Source organism: Grammomys surdaster, unplaced genomic scaffold, assembly GCF_004785775.1.
Source record: "Grammomys surdaster isolate TR1022 unplaced genomic scaffold, NIH_TR_1.0 125780, whole genome shotgun sequence".
Taxonomy (NCBI): domain Eukaryota; kingdom Metazoa; phylum Chordata; class Mammalia; order Rodentia; family Muridae; genus Grammomys; species Grammomys surdaster.
Window position 1 is genome coordinate 1188588 of NW_021620611.1, and position 19006 is coordinate 1207593.

Below are 19006 nucleotides of genomic sequence, written 5' to 3' on the forward strand. Positions count from 1 at the left end.
TGTGTGTGTGTGTGTGTGTGTGTGTGTGTGTGTGTGTGTGTGTGTGTATTTCTCATATAACCTGCTTAGTCTCTATAATGTTACTACCACATATATTTTTCAGTGCTGACCATTTGGATAACTGATTGGTGTACCATTCTCCAGGGAAAACTATTTCTCCTGCTCTCAGCATTCCTTAGCTGCCAGTCTTTGTCTAGAACTGGGGCTTCTTGAGATTTCTCCTTTTCTATGTTAGGACATCCACTGGTGTTGCTCTTGTTCAGGTGATGTTTAGGACCCCATATTAGTAACACTTCTTGGTTTTGGTTCCTGATATTTCTAAGTGACATCTTAAAGACAACTTGGGCATCTATTAACAGTTCAAAACTGCCACAGAGGGAGTGAGTGTGGAGTTTGGGGGTAGAATACTTGCTTGGTGTATTTCAGGACATGGGGAGGATGGGGAAGAAAGAGAAAATAGAAGAGTCGAGACAGGGAAGGAAGGAGACAAGAAGGTAGGAAAAGGAGAGATGCCAATGGGGATAGAAAGAAAATACTCAAAAGTACTGAAGAAAAATATTAGGTTATTGAGCATAAGGTCTAGAGTACATGGAAGGCTCAAACACAGAAGTAAAGTCATTACCCTGAGTCAGAAGGGATTCTTATGAAATAAGATCTTTAAAAGGGAACTCCATCTTGAAGATCAGTTGTACGAAGAGGTAAGCATCTCACTGCCCATAGTCAGTTATTGGAGTTGAAGAGCTACTGGAGAGGCAGGGCTTTGAAGTGGATATTTTAAAGTCACAAGTCTAAGAATAATGCCAAGGTAATTAGAATCAAGAACAGCAGCAAGAGTCACGCACAAAGTTCCCAGGGAAAGTGTACGGTGGTAGCCTAGCATTGAGAGATGATGAAGGAATGGCAGCCTTGGAAAAGAAAACTGAGGTCCTGTTTGTTCAGTTATTTTGTGCTTGCTGCTACATAACCATTCTATGAGTGCTCTGTGAGGAAGGCCCCTCCTCCCCTGTCTCATAATGAAAAGGTATGTCCATTGATTTCTACTCACCTGGGCCAGTGAAAGACAAGTGAGATGGTTGTTCTTCCACACATGGGACATTTACATATTTGAAGACAACTGTCAGGCCGACTCTGCCTTTCAAACCTTTCCTTCTCTAAGATGTTAAGCATGGGGATTTATGTGTCTCACAATTACTATGGTCACACAGTAAAAGCTAGTCCATTAGACCTATAATTTTAAAATACACTTGAGACTCTTAGCTATGAATTTAGATAGATTGAATTCTATATTCTCTGTCATTTCACAGCGTCCAGACTCCCAACATTTTCAGCATGTCTTTATAAGTGTCACCACTCCAATTGCTATAATCATTGTGTGTGCCTTCTGATTCCAGGTTTCCCAGCTTTAAGTGTTGTGATAAGAGCAGGATGCCATGAGCTAAAAAGAAGGACATTCCAAGGAGGAGAACTAGTCAACAATGCAGAAGCTATTAGGGAGGTAGGGGATCGAGGGAGGGAAAGAGAAAGGGACTGTGTGTCCTTACGCTTATCTAAAAGAAGATATGGGTATCTTAATAGACATGCAATCTCAATAGCAATGTAACCTGAGGGACTTCCTGCCTTCTGACATTCCAACTTGTTGAGATAAAACATGACTCAATGGAGACATGGAAGACTGCATTATCTTGATTAAAAAGAAATCAAAACCCAAAAAATCAACCAACCAACCAACCAAACCAACAAACAAACAAAATGAAACATGCAGAACCTGCATTGTTCCACCTAGAAACAATTTCTGCTGACTTTACTGATTATACGTTAGTAGTAGCACTTTCTTTGTGGAGCTGTTTATACATTTACGATATTTGCTCAGCTCTCAAGGGGCTCCTAACAGCCACGTAAGATTTTACAAATGAGAAAGCCAATTCTAAAAAGCTGATCTTCAGCATCGACTAGAACCAACTATAAAACTAATCTCAGTCACAAATGTCCCTGCAAGGACCCAAACATGTACAGTCCCCTTGCTTCCATCAAGCCATGCCTTTGTCATGATTGGCTCAGGGATTCAAATACCTAATCATCTAACCCACCTGTATGGAGTCAGACTTTCACGACTGTGTCTGTATGAGGGCTCATTCTAAATAAATATCTGCTAAGTGCATTCAGAAATGGAATTTTGACTGTAATGCTGTATATAAACTCAATGCATCAAGTAACGGTAATAATCCAAAGATCCCAGAGCCTGGCAAAATAAAATTAGCAGCTGAAAATTATGTAAAAATCGTATACCCTTTAAATAAATAAGATAAGGAGAGATTTGTGTGCCCCTCACGAGCCAAGTGTCAGCCTCTTCTCGTTTACCCTCCGTGACTCCCTAAGCATTATTTTTAACTTATTTTTTAAATGAGCAAGCTGAGACTTTTCCTAACTTACTGCCACAAAGGGTAAGGACATCGGGATCTGATTTACTTCTGAAAGCCAAGTACTAAATAATTCTGTACACTATGATCTTCCTTTACCTGTGTACAACAAGTACATCTGAAAGTCTAGGGCACTCTCCATGAGAAACATGGTCATCCTGCACATGCACAGGTATCATCAAGGGCCACTAGTTCTGTCACCACTTCTTCACATGTCTCGTGACCTCTAGGTCCCCAAGATCACATTTTCCCATGTTACAGTAACCAGTAATGGAGAGTTTCACTTGTGCACCTGCTCAGAGACAGGGGGTTAGGACTAGAGTCCTCACAAATATTCTCATGTGTAGGAGCTCTTTCTTCCGTGTCTTTCCTGTGTCTAAACCAGTAATGTGGAGACACTAGCACGTGCAGGAGTCATCTCTTACTCAGTGCTGACACATCACTCCACAATATTAGCAACATTTACTATAAATCCCATGATCTAGTCTCCCCCAGGGACCTCAAGGCTGTGCCACAGTTCTTACACCCATGCTTGGTTAACTTCCCATGGCTATCTCCAGGCAGCTTCTTCTATTTGCAGCCTGTGTGTGAATTTAACCCTAGGTTTTCTTCCCTCACGTTGGGTGTACATTCATGCTGTAGCCTCTGTAGCAAGAGGGTACTGGACCCCTCCCACCTGTCTCTCCCACCTTCTCTTCCCTATCTGCTATTTCTTCCTCTACATTTTGTTCTCAAGAAAAAGGTGTCTACGTCCATCCCATGGATACTTGTCCTTGTCCAAAGATATTTCTGTCCCTTTTTCTTAATGCTTTGGTTTTTTGTTTTTTGGAGCTATTGTTTAATAACTGGGCCTTCCTTGCCTGTGGTTTAATGGCTAATTCTCTGTGGCACCTCCACTTCTACCTGTGAGCAACCTTAAAGTCTTCCTGTTAAAGATAAAATTAAAAATAAGATGCTGGGGCTGGTGAGATGGCTCAGCAGTTAACAGCACCGGCTGCTCTTCAGGAGGTCATGAGTTCAAATATTAGTAACCACATGGTAACTAACAACCATCTGTAATGAGATCAAATGCCCTCATATGGGTGTCTGAAGACAGCTAAAGTGTACTTTGGGCCGGAGAGAGCTGGGCCAGAGCAAGAGGGAGAAGGGAAAGGGGAAAATTTTTAAAAAGATAAAATGTACTCAAGTCTCTGTTCCCCCTCTGTGTTATCCTGGAGTAGTGACTGTGATAGAGACACCAGGCAGAGAAAAGGCTATCCCATCAATCATTGGCTTTGGCACTAATGTCCCAACTCTGCCTTAGTGCCTTTCATTATGCTTCCATCTAAAAGTATTTAAAATAACGTTTTGGGGCTTAGAAAAATCAGTTTATGGAGACTGTCTTAGCAGGTAAAGTGCCTGCTGTCAAGCCTGACTGACAACCTTAGTTGTGTTCCTGGGATGCCCATACACACACACACACACACACACACACACGATAAATAAATAGATAGATGATACACAGACAGACAGATTTTTAAAATATACTTATAAAAATTAAAAAATGGCTTTGTAAACGAATACCAAACTTTTTAAGTTTTAAAAGTTATTCCTTTCGTTTTGGAAATGATAATATAATTACATCAACTCTCCCTTCCCTTTTTTCCCATAAAACCATCCCATTTACCTATCCTGGCTATTTTTCACGTTCCTGGTCACATTGCATTCATCTTTATTTAATAATGCTTTTAACACAACTAGACCTTCTGAGAACACATAACTCAACATGACAATCCTGTTTTATTTGCCAACACTAAAGCATAGTACAAAGACAAAACTTACTGAATATCCTAATTTTGTCAAACATTAGCTAATTTAAATCATGAACTTTTTAAAAAACTCAGTCACTTTGCACTTTTTTTTTTTTAATGCCAAACTCTTACTGCTTAGGTTTGGACTCATTCAAGCCTAGAAGTATCCACATGACTGTGTTTAAAACTCATTTAGTTAAAGATGGTATGGGGGGAACATAAAAAAGTAATCACATAGGTAGACTTAGGAAATTTGTCCACAAACTTCTGTTTGACAAAGCAGGGTAAAATTAGCATGTAATATGGGATAGGAAATTCAGGAAATCTAATGAAGAAAACGCCATTGCTCATTTCTGTCACATTTTCTATACCCATTCATCTCTTGGTGGACACCTAGGTTGACTTTAGAGTTAATGAAGACTTTGGCAGTGATCTCAGGGATAAATTTACGTGTTTTTTAATTATAAAAAATAAACAAATAGTCTGACTGAGCCAAGGGGGATTGGCAAGGGAGCATATGGAGAGTAGAAGTCGTTTGAGATATTTAGGGGCTGGGCCATCCAGATTGCTCAGAAAGGTACTTGCCCCCAGGACTGCCAGCCTGAGTTCAATCCCAGAATCCCACATGGTGGAAGGGAGGGAGCTGACCACAAGATCTTGCCTAAAACCTCCACAACTGTTTCCCCACCACATATATACACACGACCTCCTCCCCATAAGCACTAATAATAACAACGGTAATACTAATAATAGATGTAATTTTTAAAGTTTTCAAGATACATAAGGCCAAAAATAACAGGAGCTTTCCAACTCAAACACAAAAGCAATGAGGATAAGCACATGCTGGCCACAGAATAATTCAAATGCAATTTGCCCCACACCATTGGTGTCTTTTGTATGTATGCGTAAGGCTATGAGAAATTATCCATTGATTCAAGTCTTACATATAAAAAGAATCAACATGCACTGACTGTACTGGAGGCAGATACTGAAGATGCTAACATGCCAAGGGAATCTGGTTGTTCTTGTCTCTGAATGTCAGATATCAAGGTAAATCAAGAACAGCTTCAAAGACTCACTGAATCCCTAAGCTTCAAGTTCCCATCAGATAAAAATGCCTCACATCACAAATAATTTACATTATAATTTTATTATAGCATTGAAATCATTTTTTTACACAATCATTCTGTAGGGAAAACCTATTTGTGTTTTTTTGACATGTTTTCATCCATAATGTAGCAATGATGGTTTGTGTGAGGCACATCAATTTTAAAACTGTTTAATTATTTCCTTAATGGCACTATCACATTATTTTTTATTTTTATTAGAGGTTCGAAGTTGATATTTTGCTCTTAAATTTATTCAGAACAATCTAGCTTAGCTTAAGAAGACTCTTGGGATACAACTTGAACTGGATAATTTAGAAAAATTTCAAAACACTAAAAACATGCAAATGTACATTGTATAAAGTGGAAATGAAAATGAATCAAGCTTTTGATTTTCCCTGTGGGAAATAACTTTAATTTTATAAGAAAAGGCTATTGCCAGTTTGCTTCAGGAAAAGGCTTTAACAAGATTATTCTAAAAAGAGAGACATTTTAAGACAGGAAGTTGGACCATAATCAGTAAACTGGCAAGGTCAGATTGAGCTCAGTAATCAGCTAGGTCTTTGTTTAAAGCTACTTATGAATAAATTTCCTTTTTCAGGTCAGGAAGAGTCAGAGCCTGTGATTCTTTTGGCATCTGTAGAGCATTTGACACAATCTTCCTTTTCAGTAAGGAATTATCACATGGCATAAGCTCCTAAATTCTCTTTTTCAAGTAAGACTCTTTGTCTACAGAAGCAGTGAGGGGTAATGCCACACCAAGAATGATTGCATCTGCACTGTGATTTTCTATTTTACTTCTGTGTTTAATCTTTCCCTGAATTTCTTGGTTAAAGAAGAAAAGGATTAGAGTGATTTATTTGTAGAACATGCTGTGCCACTGCTGTCATACACTGGCCTTAACACTGAAAAATCATGAACACTTTAAGGGAGGGGACTGCAAACTTTTTCTCAAAAACTCTACATTGAAATGTTCCTTGGGGGTTGAGGAGATTGCTCAGCCATAAGAATGCTTGTTGGTGTTGCAGAAGACCTGACCTCCATTCTCAACACTGATGGGATCTTATCTTAATCAGAATTACTACTGTCAAGGGTACAACAAGCAATACTAGTATGCTTGTGGTGGGGTGAGAAGAGCAACTCTGTTCACTGCTAGTAGAAGTTAAACTTATGTCTTCACTGTGGGCAACAGTATGAAGACATAAGTTTATGTCTTCATAATTTCAGTACTCAGAAAACTAAAAATAGGACCACCCCATTACCCAGCTATACCAATCCTGAATATATTCCAAAAGATTCCACATCGAACACATCTTGCACATCTGTGTTTATTACTGCTCTATCCATAATAGATAAGGAATGGAACCAGTCTAAATGCCCACCAATAGATGAAATAATAAAGAAAATACGGTACATATACACAATGTCATGTTTCGCATCCATAAAAAAATAAATCATGGGATTTGTAAAGGAAATGGATGAAACCGATCTTTATTTCTGAACAAAAAAAAAAATGCTAAGAATCAAAATGGGAAATATCACATGCTTTCTGACCCATGAATCCTACAGCTTAATCTTCATTGAAAATGTGTGAGTGTTCTATATGTGGAAGTGTGGATATAATGAAACTAGAAAGAAGGCATGAGAGCAGAAAAAATCTTAAAGGAAAGGGAGGGAAGGATGACAGAGCGTGTGTGTGACAGGAAAGCAGAAGGGGAGCACTGTAGTAGAAAAAGGACCAGTGGGAAGGGGAGTGGGACATGGGGAGAAGGAGTCAGAGGAGGAGCAACAGGAAAGGTGAATGCATGAAAGCACCGTAACGAAGTCCCTTACTTTGTAGCCTAATTTTAAAAAACTAATTTGGAGGGTGGGGTATAACCTATTATTCTCTGTGATTTCTAATTCTCTATCTCTTCAGTGGCAATAAAAATAAAATTATAATTAAATTCTGTGCAAGTGGAAACTTTGTTTCCTTTGTCTTCTTTGTTTTGTTTTATTATTGTTATTAGTGTTGAAATTGAAATTTAATTATATTTCTTCCTTTCCCTTTCTTCTTTCCAAAGCTTCTCATATACCCCTCCTCTATCCTTCAAATTTATAGCCTCTTTTTTCATTGTTATTGTATGTATTAGTGTATTTTCACATACAGACATATTCTTAAATATAACATGTTGTGTTCAAGAATACAACAGTACACTTGACAAACTAGATGGCGAAAAGTCCATGAGGTTTCAACTCTACACAAAGAACTACTGACAACTGATGGAGGTTGAACCTAGGAAAGGTGGTTCTTCCTAGGGAAAAGCACACCAATTGGTTGTCCAGTATCAGATGGCCAACCCTGAAAATGCGCATACAAGTAATACTTACCACTTTCATAGGATGGTGTATTTAAATATTCAACCAACACCCAGGGAGCCCTGTGCTGTGATGCTGTGTTGACATCAGTTTGATGCAAAGTTTCTGTGCCCTAGGTGTGGATAAAGGAGATGTTACAGGATTTGGCATCAAAAATGGCCAAGCAGATATTTTTTTCCATTATGTTGGCTTTTTATACAAGATACACAGATGATCTATAACTTCTTAACTCAACTAGGAAAAGGGAGTCACTGGCTGTGAACTTGTTCTCATCCAACAATTTCCACCTCAAGGTACAGAAGTCAGTGCTCTTTGGCTATTTTTACTTAAGTAATACATACAAAATACACATGTACTCTGTTATGCATATTTTCTTTTTAAGATTGGTAGGCCATGGGGTTACAATTCCTCTAACTTCCTGCACTAGATATGAGAGCAACCACCTCACTTCTTCTAGTCTTCAAGGGAGACAAGATATATTAAGAGTAGAGTCTTAATCCAATCTTCAAAATTCCTCCAGATGGAGAAGAGTGTGTACACCTGTAAGGAACTAACAGAAACTAATTTATGTGTTTTTCCAGCCTATCCCTGGGTAATTATGCAGATTTAAAAGGGTTTAAAATATTATATTTGGTGCTTACATTTTGAATATGCATAAAGCAATATTTCTAATGATGTTTGTTAACGACTCTCAACAGATGGTTAAATTATTAAATTTTTGAAGGTCTAAGAATTTTTTCTCTTCCATGTGTGAATATGATGCAGGTCCATGTATATGAATGCATATACATGTATGTGAGTTCAGGAACATTTGTGTAGAATGCATATGAAGGTCAGAGGACCTCAGGTGTGAGCCATCACCTTCACCTTGTTTGATACAGGGTCCCTTAGCTGTTAACTACAGCTGTCCCACAAGCCTCCAAGGATGTACCTCTGTCTGCCTCCCATTTTGCCCTAGCTGGGGTTACAGACTCACTACCATACCCAGCACTAAATGGGTCCTGGGAATTCTAGCTGAGGGCCCAACACTCATAGGGCAAGTACTTTCTCCAGTAAGCCATCCCTTTAGCCAAGGGCTAAGCTTTTAATTAACTATATAAAATTGTGAACAATTTGTCTCATTCAAGGAGAAAACTCTCTAAATTATGAAAGTAAGAGTAGCAACAAATTTATGGGCCATAAATCTCTGTAACCAAAATTCACTTGACTCCAGAAAGTATTGGAACTCTGAATTTATAGACAGAAATGTCAGCATTTTCAAACAGTAGGATTTACTGAACTAAAATTTTATGGGACCAGAAATTGATTATGAATGTTATACAATGATAACAACTGACAGTTCATTATGACCTAATTGATGTGCATTCTCCTAGGAAATTGGTGATATACTCAGAATAGACTTTCAGTATTAACATTATGATGTGATTTCACTTTAAAGCTTTACAAAATTCTTCCATAGTAGTAATATTTCATACTGTTAAATTGTACGACGTGACTCTGTAATTCTGGCATCAAAATAACATGGTGAAGTTATCAAACTATAAGATTATTTTAAACATGTTTTTGGGGGTTATTTTAACTAATTAATTAATTAATTATTATTTACTTACTTATTTAAGACAATACCTTACTATTTGTTCCCGGCTGTCCTGGACCTGCTTTATAGACTAGGCTGCTCTTAAACTTGGAGTGATCCCTTGCCTCTGCCTCTTCCTCCCTCGTGCTGAGCTTAAAGTGTGTTCCACCATACATCTTCTTTGGGCTACTTCTAAGTCATGACCTTTATATGTGAAACACCATAGACAGTAACCTTTGAAATAGACTAAGCTCAATAGATTTGCTCTTTAAATTGGCTTCACTGTCAGAAAAAAATAAATGAGTTCTGGTGTACATCTATCTAATGCCTTATCATATGACTTGAGTCCAAGAATAACTATCATATGAAAGTGAATGGATATTGATCAGAAGTTTGGGTCTACCATTAAAGTCTGTGTGAAAAGACGATGAACTCTAGACCGAAGGTTAAAGTTTCTAATAGAGCCTGATGCTAAGGCAGACCTCAGGTGGTGTGTCATATACTCTGGGAGAACTCATGTTTTCTGCCCCATCCTTCCCCAGGATCTGTCACTGCGAAGGAGATGAGGAGAGCCCACTCATCACACCCTGCCGCTGCACAGGAACTTTGCGCTTTGTCCACCAGTCTTGTCTCCACCAGTGGATCAAGAGCTCAGACACACGATGTTGTGAGCTCTGCAAGTATGACTTCATAATGGAAACCAAGCTCAAGCCCCTTCGAAAGGTAGGGGCAGACTAGGGGTAGGAGGGGGAACTTGTAAAGCAGGCTTGCTTTCGAACTGTGTCCTTCTTTGGTAAGACTCTGCCAAAGAACACTGATGTTCATGGAGGATGCTTGTCCTGTAAAGGACTCAATAGCTAAAATACAGCCATGTCTTTGGAGGTAAATCAGTTTGTTTTGTTTTGCATTGTGTGAGTTCTGGTTTATATGCCATCCTCCCAAGATTTTTTTAAAGGTCTACATGTACAAAGATGCATAGAGAAATACATATTAATAAATATGATATATTTATAATTCAATGTAATTGAACTGATGAGAACCATGAAAAGGGTCTTCTTTTGAGGTCAGTTCCTATAGCGAGACAATAGGATCTATTAAATAGCATGAACTTACCTAACTTTTAGAAAGTTGACTATTGCGGAATATAAAAACAATCTATTCTATAAGATGTGGCCTAGTTTATGTTTAACTTCTTTTAATATTTGGTCTGATGTTTTACATATCACAGGAAAGAGTCACAAATAAAAGCTGCTATTTGTTCATCATTGCAAATGAAATATAAAATCTATCTCAAAATTCTTCATCTATGTTAATTCTTTTCTAAAACATGATTGTAAGGCTGTGAGCCAAGTATAAAGTTAACATTTCAGAGTCACCAACAGACCACTTGTTAAGGACATCTGCAAGGGCAATGTGCTACAGATAATTCATTCTCCAGCCCTGGGGTTTAACATTTAAGTAATCTATCTTTTCGCTCCATAACTGCAGCTTTACATCTATATACAACGTATCTGTGTATATAGATACCTCAATATCGAACGGGAGTGTGAGTACTCCAATTTAAATAATGAATGAGCCCAGAGCTGCTTTTCCATTTAAATGAAATGCAGAGCTAAAGCGGATAGAAAGAGCAATGCATGGAAATAAACATGATGAGCTCCCAAATGAGAAGAGATGAACATAAACACGACTATTCCGCAAGGTGCCTAATGGGAGGCAAGCCATGTAGCCATTGTAAGTCTTCATTCATTCTGTAAATTATGAGGACGGAGAGTGACGTCCCCTATTTTTGTGATACATGGGATTTTTTTCATCTTTAAATGATTTACAGATTTCAAAACTATGTACAAATTACCTTCAGAGAAATGCATGGATTTTCTTTTTATTATTTATCTTTGGGATAACCTGAATGCCAAAAGGTGACATTCTCATTCTCTGAGTCCCAGCCAAGGGACAATCATTGCCAAGGTAGAACATGATGGGTACTCCATTCCTTGCTTTATATGCTAAGCAGACACTGTATTGGCAGAGTTAAATGATGCACTTTGACTCTTTGAGTTTCTCTTCTTGTCCCTCAAGGAACTAATTACAAGCTGTGTCAGAGCATCTGCATCCTTCCTTGTCCCCATTCTTTTCTCTACTTGAGAGTGTGTAACATATTAAACATGATACAGAGGAAGAACTGAACACCTATCTTAGCATGCATAGAGTAACTTCATAAATACAACTTCGATCCTTTCTTGCTATTTCATCATCAATAATTTACAACTAATCTGTTTGTAACCAGAAGAAGAAGATACAACTGCTTATATCCATCACCGTGAATGTGTTGTTGAAACTCAAGAGGAACCTATCTATTTATTAATGGACTAGCATAATTTCTTTACAAAAAGCAAACATTTCTTTTGACCATAAGTGTTGGCAAAGAACATTATTTAAACATCCTACATATGTGATAGCGTTATATATACATGGAGTGTTTACATCTAACGTAGATGTGACTCTTCAGCAGCCAACAGATGTGTTTTATTTAAGCCATTAAACTTGAAAATTAGCCATCAACATTTAACTATGTGATTATTTCTTATACAATTTCACACATTAAAATTGGTTTGGATACCACAGCACCTGGATTGATTGGAACCACATTCCTATGGACCACAGAGGGGAGCTTATAAGGGAGTGGTGTGTTACTGCTGCAATTTGCTTTCAAGTTTCTGCATTTCTTACTTACCTGCCCCCCAACACACACCTGTATCTTGAGGCTCCTACATACAGCACCTCGATTTGCACAGCTGTGGCCTGGAAGGAGGATATGAATATCCAATCCCAATGTAAGGCAGGACTCCTAGATATGAGGAATCGGTATATCACATCATTCTTCCAGGACAATGGAAAACACTTTAAATTCTCATTCTCCTTCCTTTTAGAAGGTGTATAGGGGGCAGTATCTTCAACATCATTATAGACTGTGGGATGATTCAAAACAACGTACAAAAGCATTTTAACCTGTTCTAGATGGTTTGTTCTGATGGCACTGAAATTCATCAACAGTATTCTTTTGGTAGTCTTTAAGATAAAGAACCCTAGTTATAACCTCTGGTAAGAATATATTTGAAGTACATCCCATTAATTTCTTTCCACTAAGTAATTCCATTACACTTTATGTCATTATAAATACCAAGCACATAAAACAATTAATTTAGCTAATGATTCTGGATATCTACCATCAGCAGAGGTGGGAGAGTGTGGCTAGATGAAATGATATCTTAAAAGAAAGGACCAGTCTTCATAGGCAGATGGAGCTTGGGGCTTAGTCATCTCTATAGATATCAGTGTCATTGATTGTCCATACTACATCAAAGTGTACAGTCAGCAAAGTCTTCAACTTAGCCTAATGTTTGGCAAAGAAAATCTTTTAAGTCAAAGTAAAATCAAGGGTTCATTCCAGGGAAAGCAGATCTCTATCATCTTTAAGTAGGCAGCTCAGTTATTTTTCTGACAAACAATAAAGGTTCCCTTAACTTGCTTAGTTACCTTCAGTCTGGAGAAATATTCTCAAAGCCCAGGAAAGTCAAAAACTCACAAATAAAAAAAACACAGTGATGAGTTAGTGAAATTTGAAAATGTACACACTTTTGATTAGGAAACGTAAACTAAACTTGCAATCTGAGACTTAAGTCTGGGATTCCCAGTCTGAATCTACTTGAATAAGAACCCAGGTGCTGATGTAAGGTGGCTTCACAAAGACACCAAGTACTACTCTGAACTTTTGTCCTGCCCTGAAATATTTGTGCATATAAACCACATGAGAACATAAAATGTTCAAGTTCATGTGTTTAATTACTTTTTGTTTCCTTTAACTAATTAAACTTGTTTTAAATAAATACTTGAAGACCATTTAGCATGAGAAGAAAAGAGACACCATATCACACTTAATACCACACACTCCGAAGATCCTGTACCCACTGTAGGGTGCGTGATGGTCACCTGGCTCTTGGGTCCTCTAAGAATTATAACATGTGTAACATGTGTTTATCTCAGTTTGGAGGCACAGATAGCTGAAGCCAGAGGATGAAATGGTTAATTCTACCCTGAGTGCCGTAGCAAGGCTGAGCAAAAAAATAGCTCTAGTTTTTACTTAAACTCCGATTGAAATGTTTCAAAAGAAATCTTTCTAAAACAAACTTTTCAAGAATCTTTCTTCTTAAAACTGGACAAAACACATTACACAGAATCCTTTTCCCAGAAAGTCAGTAGCATCATTATATACAGAGTAATTACTTTTCAGCCAAATATTGAATGCAGTAATTCAAAAGATTTATGTCGTCTTCACTGTGCTTTCTCCAGTCCTTTACAAGGTGGTTTCCAAGCCCATCAGTTTGCCTTGTGTTGCATCCTCCTTGCTGCCAGCAACTAACACCATTTCTCTATACCTCAGATAACCTTAGCCAGAACTGCACATAGCTCCTTGCTGATTTAAACAATGACAGAGCCAAGGGAGCTACACTACTGGCTTTACCAAAGGCTGTCTTCAGTTCTGCTAACCTTCTGCATCATTCTCTTTAATGGCAAGAGTTTTGTGTACATGGACATTAGGACCTCATTCTGGGGTTCATGGAAGTCCTTCTTCCATTCTTCTGAGTTCTCAGTTTTACTCAAAGCTCTTGAAATCACAGGATAAGAAAGCCCTCATCAGAAGAAGCTGTATTGCCTCTGGGCTGTTCTCTTGTCAATTAAGCTCAGATTGTGAGATTTGCTATTCCATTTCTTCACAAACATACAAGGCTGAAGACCATTAACATCTATCTCTGTCCTGGTACAAAACACAAACAGAACTTTTCCTGTACTTCTTGCAATGATCATAATTCACAGTGCATACAACTTCTGTCTACTTGCACTTGGCTATGGACATCATTATATGAATCTGAGAGGAAATATAAGGGGCTCAGAACACTGTGTTCCTGTTCACACTGTATCAATGTCAGATATGATTTTCACAATGAATTGCTCACTGTCTACTGGTGATGGTGTCAAACACTACTCTCTTCGCTTTCCCACTTTTCCTTTCCTAGAAATTGGGTCCAGCATATGACTGTCTTCGATGGGACACAATGAACAACCTACTAAACACAAATATATTATTTTAATATTTCAACTTGATAGAAGCATTAGCTGTCTCACTAAACTGGGTGTTGTTCATTAGTTGTATTGCCTAAACATACAAGTGCCACAATAACTACAATTGATACTTCAGTTAAAATAACATTTCAGTGTGAGCCAATGACACTATCTACATGTCTTCTGTCAAGTGAGCATGAGGTGTAAAACACAAGTGTGTTGAGGCTTATTCTGTTAGATACCTGGATTAGTCACGTGACATGGGTTTTTACCATTGTGTCTTTAAAGGAAACACTAGTTTACTTATCTAGAATCAGTACTGTAGAACAGTATTCTTATAATAGAAATACTGCTTTCTGGTCAACATAGTCTTTTTTATTTATGAAATTTCCATACACATATACTCCTCCATCTAAGCAGATCTGAATTCTCACTACCAGTAAACCGTGTCTGCATAATCATCCCAAATCATCATCTCAATGATACTCAGCTTATGCATTCACTCAACCTACTGTATACTAAGAGAGAATCTACCGTAACAGGAAGGTTTTGGAATAAGCAAGACAAAACAACCCCCTCACCATCCAAGTAGATAGAGAAGGATGGGAAAGGACAGGAGAGTATAACGTACTGCCAGGGAAACTGATGTATGGAGTTTAAAGCAAGATGACTGTCACAATATCATCTTGTAAAGCCATCTTAGTCAAAGGAACATAAAAGAACAACTATAACTGTAACAAAGTGGCTGTCTTTTTCTCTTTTGCTCTTCATACTAATCTAGATGGTGTCTCTTAACAGTTGGGCACCCAAGACATTAAGGGAAGAGAACTGAGACTATTAGAAGGACTTTATAGAGATTTTCACAAACAATTTTTGAATAAGTAGTCATTAATTAAATAACTATTGAACAATTATTCAGTTCTTTATTACTGAATGTATCTGTATATTGATTTAACTCTGTTTTTTTTTCCTTTGAAAACTAATATCTGAAGATTACTACTCACTTTCTAGGAAAGCTGTCACCTATTATTAAAAAATAATAATAGGCCGGGCAGTGGTGGTGCATGCCTTTAATCCCAGCACTTGGGAGGCAGAGCCAGGTGGATTTCTGAGTTGGAAGCCAGCCTGGTCTACAGAGTGAGTTCCAGGACAGCCTGGGCTATACAGAGAAACCCTGTCTCGAAAAACCAAATAATAATAATAATAACAATAATAATAATAAACAGAAAGCTGTCTGTTATTCTAGATATGAAAGTAGTCACTTGACTCTATTTTATTTACCATTAAGATCATCTGTTATTTCAACAAAGACCAAGGGCTTAAAAGCAGAGATTCTCTTATACAATGTATGTTCTAGTTTTTACTTTGAAACCTAGACCTTGGTTTCAGTGAGGGACTGGGTATTCCAGTGATCATATAGAAGCATAAAGTAATCCAGTTAGAATGTGTATGGGCATGCACATACACACACACACACACACTCACACACACACACACACAGGTGTGAATAAAGATTCCCCTAAAGTGTTGGGGGGGCAGTTATTGAGTTTTAAATAGCTTTCATATTTAAATCTTCCTCTAATTCAGTTGTTTCTCAACCACCCTAATACTGTGACCCCCTTTAATACAGGTCCTCATGTTGTAGTGACCCCCAACCATAAAATTGTTTTTGCTGCTACTGTAGAACTGTAATTTTGTGACTTTTGTGAGTTGCAATGTAAACATCTTTGTTTTCCAATGACCTTTTGTGACCCCTGTGAAAGAGCCATTCCATATCCTAAAGAAGTCATGACCCACAGATTGGGAACCGATACTCTAATTAACGATTTATCTCAGAGCTGTAGGGATATTTTCCTTAATATATTATTCTAATATCATGTCTTAATGTCAAAATTTTGACTGTTTCTTTAATATATAATGTATTGGATATCAGTGTGTTTTTAAAGCAAATATTTTAAATCTAATCAATTTTCTTTTTAGACTAGAGAAAACTTATCTATCTATCTATTTATTTATTTATTTATTTATTTATTTATGCAATTAGATGGGTCAAATTTAGTGCCTTGTACATACTAGGCAAGGTGACCTACCATGAAACTACAGATTCCAGTCCTCAATTTGCTGAGATGGGGTCTTGCTATGTAGCCTAAGCTAACCTCAAACTTATGATTATGATATTAAAAGTATATTTATTAGCATCCACAACCAGCCCAAGAACAACACTTTCAAATGTTTACCTTAATTGATGAGTTCCAACCCCTATTGTACACCTATCAATATGCTAATGCAATAGCATTAAAACAAGTGACTAAACTCACCACTTCGATAGGAAATTATTTTCTCACAAGCCAGTCTCATCACTATTTCCTGTTTTTCTGCAAAGGATACCATCTACTAGTTCTCTACCCTTTCACACAGATATTCTACCTGTAGCCTAATCTTTCCAAGCTTGTTACCTTATACAGAAGTATTTACCCTAAATTAGTTGGGCAAAGCAGCCACAGAGTATAGCCTGCCCTTGTGAAAGATATAGAATAGTAGACTTTATTTATTTTTTCCACAACATTGTTAGAATAGTAGATTTTCAAAGATACAGAAATAAAAAGGCAGGAGGTAGAGAGATAGTAAACAATACACTCCTAGGATTCCTGCTCCTTCTCACTAGTGGAGAAATGAGGGACCTGCAGAGAGATGGTACTGTTTTTTTTGTTTTGTCTTGTTTTTTTTGTTTTTCTACTGAAGGTTCCTATGCATAGAAACACGAAACACAGAACATAACTACCTGCAGTACAAAGTGCTTCTCTTATGAAGACCTCCTTTAGCTGGGGATTCTCTCCCACCATTTAACACCAAAGGAATGATAAATACCTTTAAATAAAGGGCTAGCACTAGTTAAGAAGAACTAGTTCAAAGCATAACAGAAGCCAGGCTTGGTGGCAGGGATCTGCAACACCAGCTACTCAAATGGCTGAAGCAAGAATATCAAAAGTTCAAGACCTGTTTCGACAACTGAGTAAGTCATTGTCTCAAAAAAGAGAACATGGGTTGTGTATATAAACTCACAGCAAAAGACTTGCATGCCATATGTGAAACTAGGACCTGCGTTCAGTTCCCAGTAAAGTCACGGGAAACGGGAAGTAAAGGACTGAGTCCAGGATTCAGAATACTAGCTGCTTCTTCTGCTTCTAATACTTAAGCCATTTGACTTACCGTACCTCGGTCTCTCCATGTGTGAAAAGAGGAAATGGGATAAGCCTGTCTTTAAAGTTTCTTCCAAGTTAAAATTTATGCGATGAAAAGTGAGGAATTCACTTACCTAAAAGGAAAAAAAAGGGAATATATCCTACATATTCAGAGGAACAAGAAAGAAGAGATATATAGATGCGCTCACAGTACATCAAATAGTATAAGACAAAATGCTGAGCAAGGAGGGACTCTGATAGATAAATCAACAGCCTGCATGCTAGGTTACTATTTTTATCTGTCATTTTTGAAACTGTGTTTTAATCATGCTATTTCGTCCTTCGTTTTTCCCCTTCTACATTCTCCCATATAGCCCCTCTCCTTCAAAAATCTATAGGCTCTTTTTATTGTTTCTCTCTCTCTCTCTCTCTCTCTCTCTCTCTCTCTCTCTCTCTCTCTGTGTGTGTGTGTGTGTGTGTGTGTGTATGTGTCTTTCTGACTGTCTGTGTCGGTGTGTATGTGTGTGGGTACATATATATCCCTAAATACAGTTGTGTCCATATAATGTTATTTATATGTACATTTTCAGGGCTGCCCATTTGGCCCTGGACAACCAATTGGTATGCTTCTCCCTAAGGACCATTTCTCCTGCTCTCAGCTTTACTCAGTTCCCTGTAGCTCTTTGCATAAGTCTGAGGCCCCATGGACTTTTCCCATCCAGATGAACATGTTCACTGTAGTCAGGTATGTTCGGCTCCTGCTTGGGTGGTCATGTTGGTAAGAATTTACATGTCTAACTTTTGATTTTACCTAGGGATAAGGTCACAGCCCTCTTGCTCCTAGAATCTTCCCACCCCTTCTTCTATGATGTTCACTAAGCCTTGAGTGTGTGAGCACTTGTAGATGTATCCATTGAGTCTAGGCTCCAAAATGTTGCCTTTTGGTTGGTTGTCATTAATCTTTAATGTTTCTGTGATGCTCTGGAGGATAAATCATAATGAGAAAAGCAAGAAGCTTCCCAGCATTGAAAAAAAAGATGAAAAAATGGAACTAGAAAAATTGAAGATGGGAAAGGGAGAGAGGGAAGGAAGGAAGAAATTTTAAAAGGAATGAAAGAGAAAAATACAGAGAAGAGAGAATGTGTCTGTGGGCAGTTAGCAGGAACAGACTCCTACAGAAAATCAGCTCTATGTCCAGAGTACATTCCTTTTCTGCTAAATTGTATGCTGATGGTTAAAGGCCAAGGCAGAGCCAACTCAAGTGCTTCTTGACAGCTGTTGTGTAACTCAGAAGCATTTACAAAGAGACCCTGGCTCTCAATAATGAGGCTACATGGGGTCGGAGCCATTTTCTTGTTGGCATTGAGAAGATCACCTGAGAAGATTTAAGGTTTTGGCAGGCTACTTGTGAGAGAGAGAGAGAGAGAGAGAGAGAGAGAGAGAGAGAGAGAGAGAG

General features: G+C 37.9%; 1 protein-coding gene across 6 annotated transcripts in view; it reads left to right on the forward strand.

The window, feature by feature from the left end:
• March1 (membrane associated ring-CH-type finger 1) overlaps positions 1-19006 on the forward strand; it is a 76020-nt gene that overhangs the window by 21630 nt on the left and 35384 nt on the right. For 5 of the 6 annotated variants that reach the window (XM_028789070.1, XM_028789071.1, XM_028789075.1 and 2 more), the window contains one exon: positions 9790-9970. In XM_028789070.1, coding sequence (XP_028644903.1) covers positions 9790-9970 — 181 coding nt within the window. Of the gene's footprint in view, positions 1-9789; positions 9971-11326; positions 11810-19006 lie in introns of those variants that run through there. The other variant, XM_028789072.1, reaches the window with a different exon arrangement.